We start from the raw sequence: 17,131 nt of genomic DNA, 5'->3' as shown, positions 1-17,131 counted from the left end.
AAAGCTTGCTTTAAACAAAGAACACAGTTGCTTTAACCACACTCCAAAACAAAACTGGAGTCATTTTTTTTCATATTTATCGGGGACTTGGGTGGCGTAACCGCGGCTTATATGTGAGTTAATACGGTACATAACAAGAACTCGATTGCTAGAAATTTCCATCAATTCTGGTTGTGATGTCACAAACAGAATTGCTGAAAAAGTAGAAATTTCCTGATGCAATGTTTTGAATGGAACAACTATGAAAAGTAAAAATAAATAAATATCTATCTGTTGATCGGTCGGTCCGTCGGTCCCTCCGAGTATGCATAGGTGTCGGTCTCCTTGTGCCCTGCGATCGGCTGGCCACTGATTCAGTGTCCCCTGCCTCTGGCCTGTAGACAGCTATGATTGGCTCCAGAACCCCCCGCGACCATAATGAGGATAAAGCAGTTCAGAAAATGAGACGAGATGAGATATATATAACTGTCAATGGCAGTGAAAGAGTTCTTTCATTTTATCTACTGAACCGCTTTCTCCTCACTAGAGTTGTGGGGGGTGCTGGAACCTATCCCAGGTGACTTCGGGCCAGAGGCCTAAATCGGTGGCCAGCCAATCCCTGGGCACAAGGAGACAAACAAGCACTCACGCTCACACTCATACCTAAAGGCAATTTAGTGTCCAACCGAACTACAATGGAATGGTCTTTGGAATGTGGGAGGAAACTGGAGTATCCGGAGAAAACCCACGGAGGCCCGGGGAGAACACAAACTCCACACAGGTGGATTGACCTGGATTAGAACCCAGGTCCCCCACTGTAAGGCAGACGCGATAACCACTGTGTCGCTGGGCAGCCGTGAAAGAGTTAATCTTGTTATATTATAATGTTTACTTCATGTAAGATTATGACTTTAATCTTTCTTTCTCGTAGTCCCATGTTTCTTTCTTTGTTTGGACTGAATACTTTCTCCTACCCTTTGACAAATGAAGCAGTAGGGGAAACAAATGGGTGGAATTCAAGTGTACCTTTAACAGACCTGTTCCCTGGAGTTATTATTATTTTTTTTGTTAACTAATAAGCATGATTTCCCGAAAAATATAGCATTTGTATCCAAACCCATCTTGACTCATATGAGCTATTACAAAACCTTCCGGGATAATTTTGTAGGATTCTTCTATCGCAATACAGTAATCTGTCTTTTAGTAAAATTATGCAACAAGTAATTAAAATGAACAAAACTATCATGATGTATGACAAAAGGGAATGACAAAAAAAAATGACAACCACAATCTATTCATGTTCTCTCGACAAATTACCATCTATCTCACTATTAAGATTTTGAAATTTACGATGACGTTATGTTTCAAAGACATTGGACTACGCGTTGCCTGACACGGTTCCATCGCTTGCCACGTTTCACTAAATGACGTCATGGTTTCAGTCTGAAAGTTTGTTGAAGCAATAGCGAACTTTTAGTTTGACAATATATCTTTAATACACAAATGCTTTTGCTCACGTTAATGGCCTCATACCGCTGTCAAATAACGGGTTAGCAACAGTTTTCCCACTTGTCATTTTGGCAACTATTTAACTGAGTTAGCTTCTGTGGACCATTTCTATTCAGTGTCGCAGCCATTTTGGATTTTTTTTTAAAACTGAGGAACATCCAGCCGGCCGTTCTTGTGGGGGCTGTCGAAGCTAGCTAGCCGCTGTTCCCTTTTGCACACAGAATATCACGTCTTCTCACGAGACGACAAGACACGTTTCAGTGAGTCTACAATGAATCCTGAATAGTGAGTACTATTAGCATTACATCCTGGGTTGAGCCAGTGGGGATTTTACAATAGGGAAATTAGCATTAGCGGCTAACATCAGCTGACAGTCTGTCCACCGGAACTGACACTGACGTCTCGGACGAAAACTCTTAATTTAATTGGTGTAACATTATTGTTGTAGTTTTTCCAATCATGTTAAATGCTTGTTTCCTTACGTTTTAAATGGGGTTCTGGGCTGAGAATTATTGTTGCAGGTGATATAGACTTAAATTGGTCAACATCATGGCAGCTTTAACATCGACATTAGGCATGTATCGAATTATTCAATGTTGTCTTTGGGAAAAGCCAAAACATCGACTATGTTAACCCCGACTACGTTGAAATGAATCGTAACTGTAGAGGTGGCTGTACTCCAGTGACCCACTGAAAACAAAGCTCGTGAACCTCAAATATGAATTATTCATGTGGTGACCAATGTAGTTACGGTTGGGGAAACAGGTGGTACAGGCATATAGATTTTGTTTGCGCGTTGACTAATTTTTCTCTTTACCAAGTTTCTTTGTCAACCATCATCAAACAATAGAATCAATGTTGGGAAGATTCTGCCAATTTATTTGTGCATCGAGCAAACTATAAATGTCACGATGTATGTAGTAAAGTTTTGTTTTACAGTGATTTAGTAAGTATTGTAACATTTTAGTCATGCAGGAGTGTTGAAATAGACGTATAACTGTACCCAGTCATGAGAAGATCACATGCCACCAACATGCCTCTAATTCCTCAACAGCAGAGTGAGGAATTTGTTGCTGTTATTTTTTTTCCTGACGCTTGAAATACATATTGTATTCAGCATTTAAAAAAAAAAAAATCAAAAATAGCCAATGTAAACTAAATCTACACACCGCCCAGTGAACAAATGTTATTCTAGACTATCTAGAGGCTCAAATATAATATATGAGAAGGGGGGCATAATAGTTATTACATTGTATGTATGCTTATGTTTTTAGTGAGCCTACAGTATATCCAATTAAGTCAGCACAAAATCCTCATGTTCAATATTAGGAACAGAAACCACAGTATGACAAATCAATGACAATAATTTTAAACGCAATACACAGCATAAAAACAATATGAATATCCATACAGCATTTTACAATAAAACAGGAACAGTAACATCAAAAGCATCTTTCTACTATTGCATCCTATAGCAGTCAGCAGTTACATGATGCTTGGCAACGGAACAGCTCTTTCAGGAATACTGAAGCCTATTTTTGTGCATTGAATACAGATGATATATACTCGAGGAAGAAAAGATGAAGGGCAACAAAGTTATCAACCTTTTTCTCCAATGATAAAGCTAAAACTGCTATGCGGCCAAAATATTCAAATTTTAAATTTGATGCCAACTGGTCACTTGCGTCGTGACCCCTAGATGCTCCTTAACAATTGTTGTAAATCACCAAATAATACCCTGATAGCGTTGTACATTTTACACACGCATGTTGCCCATTTCAAAGAATTGAAATGGTGTATTTTGTGCCTGAACGAGCAGTTTTGGTGAGCCATAATAATCTTTTTCATTCTTGCCATGTTAAAGAATTTATATAGTGTTCCATTTTTATTTTGTTTACGTATATCTGTAATTCTGTGTTGAATGTTTCGATTACATATTGACATTGAGCAGTATTGCTAACCCCTGGACTGCCTAATTCACATTTTTGGGAAAATTAAAAGTCTCGTGACAGCATAACTTAAACTGCAACGTATGATAAAAATGTTTTGAAATTAGCGCCATGCTTCCTAGACAGTATAAAAAATAATTATAATGTTTAAAGTCAATTAGATGCTGCCAACTCTCGGCAGCTTGAAAAAATAACCACCTGACAGCTGTTCGAATGTAAACAAAAGGTGTGTAAAATAATTTTACCTGACTTTTTTGGGCTTTTAAACCTGCAGGAAAAGGTCAAACATATAATTCATATGTTGAATAGCTGTTTTACAATCACAAAGAAGAAATATAATTATTCAGTTCAGTCTCAGGTGAAGATGACTGAACACATTTTGATCATGGAGTTGTACCTCTACTTACGAATGTCTCTGGTTACGAAACACTTTGATATGCAAATAATTGTTCCAATAAACGATAACAGGATCCAACATATATACCTTTCCTGTAGAGCTGGCCGATAAAACGATAATGAAAATTTTTGTGAAATAATTTTTGTCAACTAATTATAAAAACTTTTGAGAAAAAAATGATAATTTTAAACTGCACTTACACCATCCGATCACCACAGAGAACAGTTACGATGTTGGAACGTGTCATGATGCTCTGGTCTTGTAATGTACTTGTCTGACACATTTTATTAAAGTGTTTTCTTGATTCGACACATTTGGTGGTAGTCAAGTCTGGGTGGGGCCTGTGAAATTGAACTCAGCTTACCCACAATTGTGATTTGTCACAGGTATTTTGTGATTTAATAAAGGGAGGCAATTACTTGTTCACAGAGGGCAAAACATGTTTTTATTTTTTTCTGTTTTGGTAAATAAAATCATTTAGAAACTACATTTTCGCTTTCCTTGGGTTCTCGCTGTGTCATACACTTTTTTTTGATGGTCTGAAAACCGTGTGTGATAAATGTGCAAAAAAAAATCAGAAATCAGGAAGGCGTCAAATACTTTTTCACGGCACTGCATATCCTCATAGGATCGGGCAGCCAAAGGGTTATAAGAAGTATTAACTGCTGCTATTCTATTCTGATAATTTTTTCCTCCTCTGGCCTAATCACCACCAGTATTTTTCAAAATCAAATGTGTGCGTTATTTACTGTCAATTGCAAATTTTAAAGTGTAATTTTTAACCACAGTTATTTCTTATTTTGTTTCCATTGTCTGGATTTTTCTACACCTAATAAAATAAAATTAAAAGGGAAAAATGGTGACCACTTTATTCATCAACGCATGTTCTGTCTTTGACAGTGACTATTTATTTAAACTGCTCCTGATTGGTGACTCTGGTGTTGGAAAATCTTGTCTCCTGCTACGATTTGCAGTAAGTTACTTATGTATTTTTGCTAAAAATACCGGCAGACTTTCTTGTGATAACGTTTTATCAATTCAGACCTTAAATAAAATCAGATTGGTTGTTTTGTACTATAACTGAAAAGTCCTTTTAATTAATGAGGTATTATTGTGAATAAGCATTTGTACTTCGTAAACCTAAACTAATCTGATGTTATTCTACTTGTAAAAGAACAATTTAGCAATTGTATTATATTCAATTTATGTGATGGACTAACAAAATATAAATACATTGAAATAGTTAAGAAAAGCTCACTGGATTCTAAAAATACTTTATTTTCTTTTATGTGGTCAAAATGTGGAATGAAACTAAGTGACTTTTGTCCCTCTGTAGGATGATACATATACAGAAAGTTACATCAGCACAATTGGTGTGGACTTCAAAATACGGACGATTGAACTTGATGGAAAAACTATTAAACTTCAGATAGTAAGTAATGCACTGTTTTTTCATGACTCGCAAGTGCTCAATTTTCACACTGTCACTTGTTTACAAAAATTAATTTTGCTTCTATAATAAACAAGGCTTATTGAACCATGCTATGGTAAAAAAAAAAAATGCCACACCAAATATCTGTCAAAATAAATGATGCCTGGTACAGGCACCCTGAATAGGTGGCCAGCAAACCGCAGGTCACCAGGAGACAAACAACCATTCACGCTCACACATACCTAGGGCCAATTTAGAGTGTCCAATCAGCCTACCATACCTGCCTCTTTGGAATATGGGAGGAAACCTGAGACCCTGGAGAAAACCCACACAGACCTGAGGAGAACATGCAAACTCCACACAACGGTCCAAACCTGTATTTGAACCCAGGTCCTCTCTTTTTATTCATTTAATTACATTATTAAATATTTTTCTTATAATTTCCTTTGATTTTTGTCAGTTTCTATCTGTCATACAAAAGTGGGACACTGATCATTTTTAAAGGGTTTATTTGGTAGTTTTTTAGGACAGACAAATCACGGAATTTACATATAAATGACTGCTCTACTTACGGAAACACTTCTAGAACCAATTAATTTTCTAAGTTGGACTGTACAGTAACCCCTTGAATATCTTGGCTTCAACTTTTGCAGATTCACTACATTGTGGATTTTTTTTCTGGCAAAAAGTCGATACAAATGTGACATTCCACGCTGAAACTCCAAAGCGGAAGCCACTTCACTGTCTGAAGAAGGTCATAGTCACTCATCTGAAGTAAAATGGTGGGCAGCAAGTTGGCCATAATTTTTTTATCCAAAAATAGAGCTCTTAGTGGTCGGGAACCCGTGTGAAGGTGGATTTTTATCAGAAGTGCAAGCCCCCGCCCGTGCAACCTCAGGCCTTGGCGCTTATTTGAAAAAAAACACTTGCGCTGCAAATCGGACAGCAGCAGCTAAAGTGGATTTTTTTGATTGTGTGTGTGTGTGTGTGTGTGTGTATTTAAATACATTTAAATATATTTAAATATACATACATACAATTTAGCTCCTTGGACAGCTACTTGACGATTGAATGGCGCGCAGGACCGAAGTTGAAGTTTAATTTCATCGGCCGGAAGTCCGGTGGCACATGCTGGCTGTGCTGGCTGGCGATCCAGCAGTGCATGCCAGCAGTGAGCGAGGTCTGCCCTGTGACCTGGCCCCAGCCGGAACAGGGAGCAACATTTTTTTTCCAACAGCAGATGCCTTACCAGAAATTTTTTTCAAAGGGAACCTAAACGTGCGGATCATCATGTGTGGGAATGCTGGTGCCTGGCTTCATGATTTAAAAAACAAAAACAAAGCCTATGTTCGGACAGCTTTGTTTATAACAGGCAATGTTGTTTTTTAATTTGTTTTATTATCTGAAATGTTTAGTCAGGCGAGTATAGAAACCCTGTGAATATTGTGGAGAATGGACTCATGGCCACAAGAAGACAAAGGACTTGGAATAAAACTCCCATTCACCAGTTTTTAGAAATTTTAATATACATCAAGCGGAGCGGGACTATTTTCACAGTGAGTATGGAGAAGCAGGAAGTTCGCCCCAAAGCCGCTGTATACATGAACCTCATTGCCTTGGTTATGGCACAAGTTTTAAAATTAGTGTAACTTAAGATTAAAACTTTTTTTAAGTCTGTGTGTACAGGAATCTAAGTTGATTTAAGTTAAATTTCCCCATTGTATAAAATAAGGCCTGGTTCTATTATTAAACACCATGACCACTGGTTATTTGTTACTGTTAATTAGATGGTGAATTACAAACAATAAAAATGTTTTCTATTGTAATATCCTGTTTTTGATCTTTTTTCCGATGGTGGGAACAAATTAATTTGTATTTATTTCATTTCTGTGGGAAACGTTGATTTGAGATGCAAGTAAATCGATAGGAGCTCAGTACGGGAATGCATTTAAGCTCGTATCTCAAGGTACGACTGCAAACACTTTGATAATTGAACTTGTGTATTTGTATTTATGTATAGGCGCAAAGACCTATATTGTGGTAGTTATGGGGGTGATCCCACTTCGTGGTTTTTCGTTTATCGCGGCCATGTCTAGCGTGCATTAATCACAATATTCGATGGATTACTATATTTATGAATATGGTTATACAGTTGTGGTCAAAATTTTACATACACTTGTGAAGAACATAATGTCATGGCTCTCTTGTGTTTCCAGTTATTTCTACAACTCAAATTTTTCTCAGTGATTGGAATGTATGACCTTTTTATGGGTTAACAGAAAAAGTGATCAAATCTGCTGAGTCAATAATATACATTTGCAATTGCAACACGAATTAGCAATTTTGGTGACTTAACATGAATTAGCAATTTTGGTGACTTAGGAAGTTGTCATTTAAATTAGCTTCATAGCATTCTCTTAACCTCTTGTGAGTGATTTTGAGTGACTACAGGTGGTGACTTCCCAGAGGCCATTTAAATAGGGCTCGTTGGATGCAAACGCCCACAAACGCTACAATAGGAAAGTCAAAGGAGCTCAGCATCGATCTGAAAAAGCAAATCCTTGACTTGAACAAGTCAGGATAGTCACTTGGAGCCATTTCAAAGCAGTTGTAGGTCCCAAGACCAACAGTGCGAACAATTGTTTGTAAGTATAAAGTGCATGGCACTGATTTGTCACTGCCACGAAGACAACGTAAGCTATCACCTGCTGCTGAGAAAAAATTGGTCAGGAGGGTGAATATTCAACCGAGAATCACCAAAAAGCAGATCTGCCAAGAATTAGAAGCTGCTGGAACACAGGTGTCAGTGTCCACAGTCAAGCGTGTTTTGCATCATCATGGACTGAGAGGCTGCCGTGCAAGAAGGAAGACCTTGCTCCAAAAGCGGCACCTTAAGGCTCGACTGAAGTTTGCTGCTGATCACATTGACAAAGATAAGGCATTCTGGATGAAAGTTCTGTGTTCAGACGAAACAAAAATCGAGCTCTTTGGTCACAATGCCCAGCAATGGTTGGAGGAGAAAAGGTGAGGCCTTTAACCCAAAATACACGATGCCTACCGTCAACCACAGTGGTGGTAGTATTATGCTGTGGGGCTATTTTGCTGCCAATGGAACTGGTGCTTTAAAGAGAGTAAATGGGACAATGGAGTATTACCCTCAAATTCTTCAAGATAACCTAAAGTCAGCAGCCTGAAGATGGGGTCTTGGGCGCAATTGGGTGTTCCAACAGGACATCAAAAGGGGTAATGGAATGGCCAAATCAGGCTAGAATTAAGGTTTTCGAATGGCCTTCCCAAAGTCCTGACTTAAACCCCATTGGGAACTTGTGGACAATGCTGAAGAAACTAGTCAGTGTCAGAAAGCCTTCAAATTTAACTGAACTGCACCAATTATGTCAACAGGAGTCTTCAAAGATTCAACCAGAAGCTTGTGGATGGCTACCAAAAGTGAAAATGGCCAAAGGACTTGTTACCAAATATAAGTGCTGCTGTATGTATATTTTAGACCCAGCAGATTTAATCACTTTTTGTTTATCCACAATAAAGTCATAAAAGAAACAAACCTCATGAATGTTTTTTGGGACAAAGTAGTATCTTTTCCAATCAATCTATCAAAGAAAAATCAGAGTTGTAGAAATAACTGGAAACTCAAGAGAGTCATGAAATTTTGGACCGCAACTGTAAATAGTCCTTTCTTCATTAAAATTCATTTGTCACTGCAACATGGACAAAATACAGACAACTATGGTAATACAAATTTAAAAAACTGTGAATACTTAATAATATTAACTAGTAGTAGTTTTAAGCACAGGAATGAGAGTTCCATTTGTGTTCAGAACAGGCAGCAAAGCTTGATCAGCCACTCTAGACCTCACCCATCAATGTCATTTAGTGCACTTGGAACATTTACTTTGTAATCACAAAACAGTGGGGATTGTTTATGAACTTTCAACTGTTTCAGACTACATTTTCTTTACCTTTTACAGTGGGACACAGCAGGTCAAGAAAGGTTTCGTACAATCACTTCAAGTTACTACCGAGGTGCTCATGGTATCATTGTCGTGTATGATGTCACAGATCAGGTTAGTGTATCCCAACATTTTCTGATTTGCAAAACTCGTATACACTTGTATTCATTTAATTTATATGTGATTAAACAATCTAATGTAAAGCTACATACATCCAGAAGGTCAGGAGTCTTTTTTCCGTTGTACATTCACAACGACTGGTGCTGCAACGGTATGATTAACTCATTCCTCCCTTGATTTAGAGCTCTCTGCATTACGGTGCAGGCCCTTCTATCTACCTAGAGAGCTAACAATTGTCATTGTAATGGATGTTTACATCACACCGGATGCTAACGTTAGCACGGCACTTAGCCTCCTCCTAGCGACTGAACAAACAGCAGCTTGACCACCCCAATGGAGTCTTTATTGTCGCTGGTGACTTCAACAAAGCATGTTTAAAGACTGTTCTGCCATCCAGTACGTGAAGTGTCACACTAGAGAAGATAAAACTTTAGACCAGACATGTTCAAACTAAGGCCTCGCGGGCCACATCCGGCCAACGAGGCCTTTTACTCCGGCTCGCCGACGATGTCCAAATTGTTTTTTTTTCTTTTCTTTTCTTTTTCCAAGATGGTGCCGTCACACGTAAGCCAGTGGCAGTAGCTCTGTCCACTCTTATGTTCTTCGTGTTTTACCGCCCCTCTATCTTTTCTTAAATTACATTTTAATTTTTCTTAATACATTCCTTTTTACTTTACTTTGTACTTTATACTTTTTACTTTATTGATGAGTGATGAGTATGTTAATACTTTAGTCCTTTTTTTCTGTTTATTTTTCATATGTACTGTTATCGGATGCAGTTTTTTATATGTATCGTATCTTGTGCTGACCCGGCCCATCTGTCAAGTATCTTGTGCTGACCCGGCCCATCTGTCAAGTCAATGTGGTCCCCGGGCCGAAATGTTTGCCCACCCCTGCTCTAGACCATGTTTATTCTAACATCAAACATGCTTATAGACCCACACCCCTCCCTCACCTTGCTGGATCCGGCCATCTCGGCCTGTCCCTCAGCCCCTCGTACACCCCCTCCTGGAAGCTAATATGGCCACAAATAAAGAAAATAAAAACATGACCTGAGGACACCCTTTTTCAGCTGCAGGACTGTTTTTCCCGCACCATTTGGGAACTTTTTGAACACCATAACCTCCAGGACTACATGGACACTGTACTTTCCTCATCAAAAAATGCACGGATACTGTCACTGTTAATATACGTATACAGGTTTTTCCTAACCAAAAACCCTGAATGACCAGTGAGACACAGGCGCTCAGGGATGAGGTCAACAAACTGTCTTCGTGGTGTTTGGTGAACAATCTCACTCTAAACACTACAAAAAGTAAAGAACTAATACCCGACTTTTGCAAACGCAGCACAAATCTGGCTACACTCCTCATAAATGGAGTATGCGTAGACAACGTCCAGTCCTTCAAATTCCTCGGAGTGTATGTCACAGACAAGTTCTCCTGGTCAACCAACACTACGGCAGTGGTGAAGAAGGCCCAGAAATGACTCCTATTTCCTGAAGTTATTCAGGTGAAACAACTTGGACACTAAGCTTCTGGTAACCTTCTATAGAGCCACTGTGGAGCGCATCCTGGCATATAGCATTGCAGTGTGGTACGCTGGTAGCACGGCAACAGACAGAAAGGCCATGCAGAGAGTGATCAACACCGCTCGGGAACATTGTCAGGGACACATATCTCTCCCTGGTCACAACCTGTTCCAGCTGCTGCTCTCTGGCAGGCGCTACAGGTCTCACAAAGCATGAATAAATAGACTTAAGGACAGTTTTTTTTTTTTTAACACAGCCATCAGGACTCTGAACTTGAGTTAGCATGACACAATTTCTTCTGTGCAATAACTTCGGGGTCTGCATTATTTTAGATTGTGCAATATTTTAGAATATACCTTAACAGGTTTTGACTTTACATTTTCATGTTACTTATTTATGTTCTTGAACTGGGAAAACACTTTATGGAGTAGCACCAATAATTTCGTTATACGCAGCTGTGTATGATGACAAAAGCTTTGGATATTTGATTCGATTAGATTTTTTAAATACATTTTCCTTTAAACCAAAAGTTGCTGTGCAATATGAAATTAATAAAATAATCAACTGAAGACATCATTGGTAAGCAGACTATTTTCAGCCTCACAAAATAAAACCGTGTAAATTTACATCAAATATGGCCATTTACAAAATAATAAAATGAAAAAGTTCCAGGAATTTAATCCAAGATAACAAGTTTTAGATTTTTGCAACGTTTTCAGAACATTCATATAGAATGGACAAAGACCTTCACATCAAGTCAGAAAATATATTATAGGGTGTCCTTAAAATGAGGATAGGGGGTTAAGGACATTTTCAATAAGGCTGCTTATTGGTGCACAGGTATTTACGAGGCATATAATAAAATCGTGAGGGAGAATTCACTTGGATTTTCTAGTGCATCGACTTCGTGCTGTCCTGCATCTCATTATAGCTCATTTTGGACGTTTGTTGTCCTTTTGCATTCTTGCTCTGTGTAGGCCTCTATTGTTGACGATGTTAAAAACATTCATCATCCTCCTCTTCTCCCGAGCGTTGGTCTGGAACTAGCGTTCCTGTGTCAACAGCGCCCCCCTACTCGTGGTGGTTGCGAGATGTAATTGCAGTTTACAATTTTGAAATTGTATCGAGTTTTATTGTTGACAAAAAATATTTCACGATAATAATTGTTATCGTTTTATGGCCCAGCTCTACCCCTGATCATCATCAAGACTTTCCTCTTATAAATCATTGGTTGTTTGGATGAGCAATTTCTGTTAAAACATATGGCAGATAAACAGTGATGTTTGAGAAGTGAAATGAAGTTTTTAAGATTTTGAGAAAGTGTGCAATAATTTCTTAGACAAAGTAGGAAAGTGCAGAAATCTGGGCACCTGAAGATGTATCCTTATTTTATCTGAATTTCCAACCGATAAATTACATCAATATTTACTTACAATATTAATCAACATAAAATATGTCCTTTCCATAAGTTGTCAGTGTGATGAGTCAAGTAGAAGTAGTCATGATTTGAAGATGGACATTGGAAATGTTAGTACATTTCAAACCTTGTCTAAACCATATTTTATTTAATGATCCAATGAACTGACAACGGAATGGAATGTTGTTTTCTTCAGATTTGCTCATATATACCAAATGGACACATTTATCTGTTTGCTAAAAATGCGGAATTACTAAGGGAATCCTAATTGAAATCACGTGTGATCCATATTTTATTATTTTATTGCTGATAACTTAATATGGTAATTTTCAACCTTAGAAACCAATAGTTTGACACAATATTAAAAACTTTATTTCAACATAAGTATACTATTGTTGTTCAGGTCGCAATGTTCTCGGCAGTGAATTAAAATTATGCCATTGGCTACAGCGGCCAGAGTGTCTTGTGAAAGTATTCAGGTCCCTTGAACTTTCCAACCTTTTGCCACCTTTCAGGCTACAAACATAAAGATATATATTTGTTATCAAGTATCAACAATAAGTGGGTTGTGTCCCACTTATTGTTGATTGTGTTCGTGAATTTGAATGAAATTTATTGGACATTTTAAACTTTTTTAACAAATAAAAACCTGAAAAGCGGGTGTCCAAAATTCAGCCCCTCTACTTAAAGTGCAGCAAAATCACCATCTCAGAATCATCGCAGGATCTCTGAATGATCCAATGTTGACTGATGTGAAATATAGAATCCACCTGTCATGTCTATGTATTAATTCACCTGCACTCATTTGTTATTGATCTGTGACAAAATGTGTTATATATCTATGTTTGATGCCTGAAATGTGGTAAAAGGTTGAAAACTTCAAGGTAGCCGGATTATATCACAAGGCACTGTATGAGTTATTTTTATTGCATTCTTTTTTTTACTTTTTGAGGTAAAATAGGTGAGAAGAAAAAAAATGATGTTATGCATTATTTTTTTGGTCGAAAAATTTCCGCATAAGCTCTTTTGAGATCTAATTGCCATTATTGTGACCGCCACCTGAACAGCAATGAGTTTGACACCCCCGCTATGTTAAGAAGTCTCACTGTACTTAAAAATGCAAATATGTATTATGACTTGATTTTATTTACATTAAGTACCAAGTGAGCCACAAGTCATATTTTTAAATGTAATTCCTTGAGATACATAGCCAGAATTTAAAAGTAAAAATACATTTTAATTTTAATTTAAACACCTTTAAAGTATAAGTATTTTACTTATTTTAATTACATTGTTTCGCTATTGCTAATCAATGAGTACGCATGCGCAATGGAGTCTAATGTAAAGAAAAATCATGTTTACATCAGCCAAATTTAACCCTGATATGCCAACGTGAGACTCCCATTGGTCGATGTAGCGGGCTCACTGTAATGTAGCAACATGAGGCTCCCATTGGACAATGTAGCGGCACTCGTGGTAATGTGGTGAACAGTGATTTGCCAAGGTGTGACTCCTATTGGTCGATATAGCGGGTCTAGACTAGGGTTAGTGTCGACGCAACTGGAAGGTGCCAACACGAGGCCCTTGGTGCGTTCGGGACGCAACTCTCACCAGCAGGTTTCACATTTTAGCTTACTGGTCAGCAGAGTGCCCAGATGCACCCATAAAAAAAGACATGTCCGGCTCGCGAGCCATAGGTTCTCAACCCCTGATCAACTCTAAACAGTTCAATAAAGTCATACTATTGTGCAGTGGTGTGCCGTCAGGGCTTTCAAGGCCTTCTCTGCTGGCCTAAGAAATATCTGAGACTCACAGACTGATGTTAATTATATTTTGTCCAGGAATATTTATTAAATAATTCCAAATTGTCTGTTAGCTTCCTTACATTGCTTTTCCCCTGGTTGCACTGCTTCAGGATGTTTTCATATTGAAGCATTTAACCAATCACATAGCCATTATTTGTTGCCAGGGTCAGAAATCTGGCTCAAGACCTTCACAATCAGTTCTGCAGGCTCTGCTGCATTAAACAAGCGTCGATAAGACTGTTGCTTTAACCAATAAGATTTAGATTTGGTGACACCAAAGCCTTCTCGCAGGTGTAGGGATACGTCATCGCTCTCACCAACTATGATTGGATAGAGTAGACTAGCCAGAGCTACCATGTATCTGGAGCTAGCTGCACAAGCAAATATATTGTTGTTGATTTAATAGCGATTTTGTCAACCCGCAATGGCTGAAGGAGAAGAAATGGATTTGTTTGCAAATTTACTGTCAAAGCCATTTTCAAGAAAAAAAAAGCTGGACATTAAGAAAGGTCGGACAACTCCAAATCAAGCAAGCCTGTCACAACCGGGAACGAACATTATCAGCACTAAATCGAATAAAAACGTTAGCCAGAAATACAGCAGGATTGGCTCGACTTTCAACATTAGCTTCGATGGCGATAGAAAAGAAGGGTGGATATTGTGTACAGGTAAAAATGATTTTTGGTGAGTAAAATATGGCTATATTCCTAAATAATATTTCAATTTTATGAGGTTATTATTGATGTTTTTTTTATGTGTCGCAAGCTGTAGATGTTTTTTGAGAGTTGGATTGATTCCGACAGTTGAAGGCGTCGCTAGGAAATTCACGGACCGCAGCTGCTATTGTGTATTTATGTTCCTTCTCATCTCTATCTGTTGTCACAGGAATCCTTCAACAATGTTAAACAATGGCTGCAGGAGATTGACCGCTATGCCAGTGAAAATGTCAACAAGTTGTTGGTAGGGAACAAATGTGACCTGACGACAAAAAAGGTGGTGGATTACACAACAGCAAAGGTAAGGCAGCAACAACTGTGCTATACATACAATACAGCTAGAAACTCGTTTTACTTTTACTCTTAACTGAACGATGAACTAACATGTTTATCTAAACAACAGAAGTTATCTCAAAGAATCTCGTGTTGAGCAGACCTAAAATTCACCTTGATGCAATGGGCCCTTGAATAGCTTCAATCCTTAGTTCATGAGTGTAGTAGAAAAGTTAGTAAGAATTAAAGTAAAACCTTTCGAATTAAACAATTATGAAATGAAAACATTAGCAATTTTCTTGAAAAAATTTTCAACTCTTTTAGTCCTTCCGATAGGCCATAAATTGTTATAAAGATTAAAAAAAATCGTTTTTGTGGGATCTATTCCATATACATTCAATAACTTCGGATCAGAGGAAGCATACGACTTATTTGTAATTTTTTTTTCAACCATTCCCATGCTGGTCTTTCCTTTTATTTTGTCCAGGAGTTTGCTGATTCTCTGGGTATCCCATTCTTGGAAACCAGTGCCAAGAATGCTACTAATGTGGAGCAGGCCTTTATGACTATGGCTGCAGAAATAAAAAAGAGGATGGGCCCCGGGGCGGCCGCTGGCGGTGGTGACAAGCCTCACATGAAGCTGACCCCTGGCACTACTGTCAAGCCCTCATCAGGGGGCTGCTGCTGAATGCAAAAACTATGCCCCTCTACTCTTCAGGCCTGTATAGCTGGCTGCCATCTTCCTCAAAACGCTACCATAATCTGACAGGTTAGGGAAGACATGAGTCACATGAGTGTGTGAGAACAAGATGAAGTTGACTGTATTTGTACAATAATGTAGCACACTACCAAAAACAAATAATGCATTCGTCTTGCCACTCTGCCATGGTGTTAGATGACAAATTATTCCAAAGGGTGATTATTTCATCTGCCCCAGATAACCCTAACAAATTTCATCTCAGTTAAACTGAGAAGACCTGCTTATGAAAGCATTGTGTATGGCTGTTGGTGTGCATTACAGAATTCCATTTTAAGTTTGGTAACTTAATCTTTTCTATGAAGGCTTTTTGTGTCTGTATTGCCCTGTTAACTCTGTTATGGCATTTTTAAAGTAATTCTGTTGCTTATTTTATTTGTTTCATATAAAGTCTTAGTTTCATTTTATTAAATTACCACAGTCGGACATGACTCACAATTCAAGCATCTTAACGTTAGTACTAAGTGTGTGTAAATGTATATACGTATGTATATATATATACATATTTATATATGCATGTGTGTATCTCTTCCTCAACTTAGATCCTCTAACAGCAGGGGTGTTGGGAAATTGAGAGTATTGCACAATATCTAGCTTTTTCTTTTAATAGTCATAGTACCAGAAAACAAGATCTCAGATTTTTGGCTAAGAATACTGAAACACACCACTGTCTCGGGGAGGACCTCAGCCTGAATAAGCCCTTCCACCATTTCACAATAAGTGAGAGGGACTTTTTTTGTATACAGACTTGATGTGTCAGATCTCATGTAAGTACTGTGGTCCTCATTGCATTCTTAGGGTTGTCATGATTCAACACGTAATACATAAACTGAAAATAAATACTGTAGTCCCAAGTTGTGTAAAATGAAAAGATCTTTGTGTGATTCTGTTTGTGATGCATTTTCAAAACTGCAAATAATAATAGATGCTACATTTTAGGGGAATTGACAGTTTACATGATTTGTTTGTAAATTTTAGTGTATCGTGGTGATCAACGTCCAGAAATGCATATACAATGTTCCCCCGCTACTTCGCGGTTCAGCTATCGCGGACTCGGAGCTTCGTAGATTTTTTGGGGAAAAAAAAAATACAAATATTACATTGAAACAACATTTTAGTTTTTTTTTGTTATAACATGAATTTCACTCTCTGTCCGTATTCCATATGGTGTATTGTATACAGGGGGGTAAAAAAATAAAATATATATTTTTTGGGGGGGGAATTAAATTCAAATTAAGCATTTTTGAAGGGGAATCCCTACTTTGCGGAAATGCACTT

The 17,131-nt window shown here is 38.0% G+C and overlaps 1 protein-coding gene across 1 annotated transcript; it reads left to right on the top strand.

Moving 5' to 3' along the window:
• The first annotated feature begins 1,370 nt into the window (after positions 1 to 1,370).
• On the top strand, positions 1,371 to 16,724 carry LOC144205790 (ras-related protein ORAB-1-like). Its single transcript, XM_077730374.1, has 6 exons — positions 1,371 to 1,773; positions 4,735 to 4,807; positions 5,171 to 5,266; positions 9,253 to 9,348; positions 14,993 to 15,124; positions 15,584 to 16,724. The coding sequence occupies exons 1-6, from the start codon at positions 1,760 to 1,762 to the stop codon at positions 15,782 to 15,784; spliced, it is 612 nt and encodes a 203-aa protein (XP_077586500.1). The 5' UTR covers positions 1,371 to 1,759; the 3' UTR covers positions 15,785 to 16,724.
• Positions 16,725 to 17,131: the final 407 nt, after the last annotated feature.

The sequence above is a fragment of the Stigmatopora nigra genome, chromosome 12 (assembly GCF_051989575.1).
Source record: "Stigmatopora nigra isolate UIUO_SnigA chromosome 12, RoL_Snig_1.1, whole genome shotgun sequence".
Taxonomy (NCBI): domain Eukaryota; kingdom Metazoa; phylum Chordata; class Actinopteri; order Syngnathiformes; family Syngnathidae; genus Stigmatopora; species Stigmatopora nigra.
Note: the sequence above shows the minus strand (reverse complement) of the source record. Positions and strands in the feature narration are given on the sequence as shown.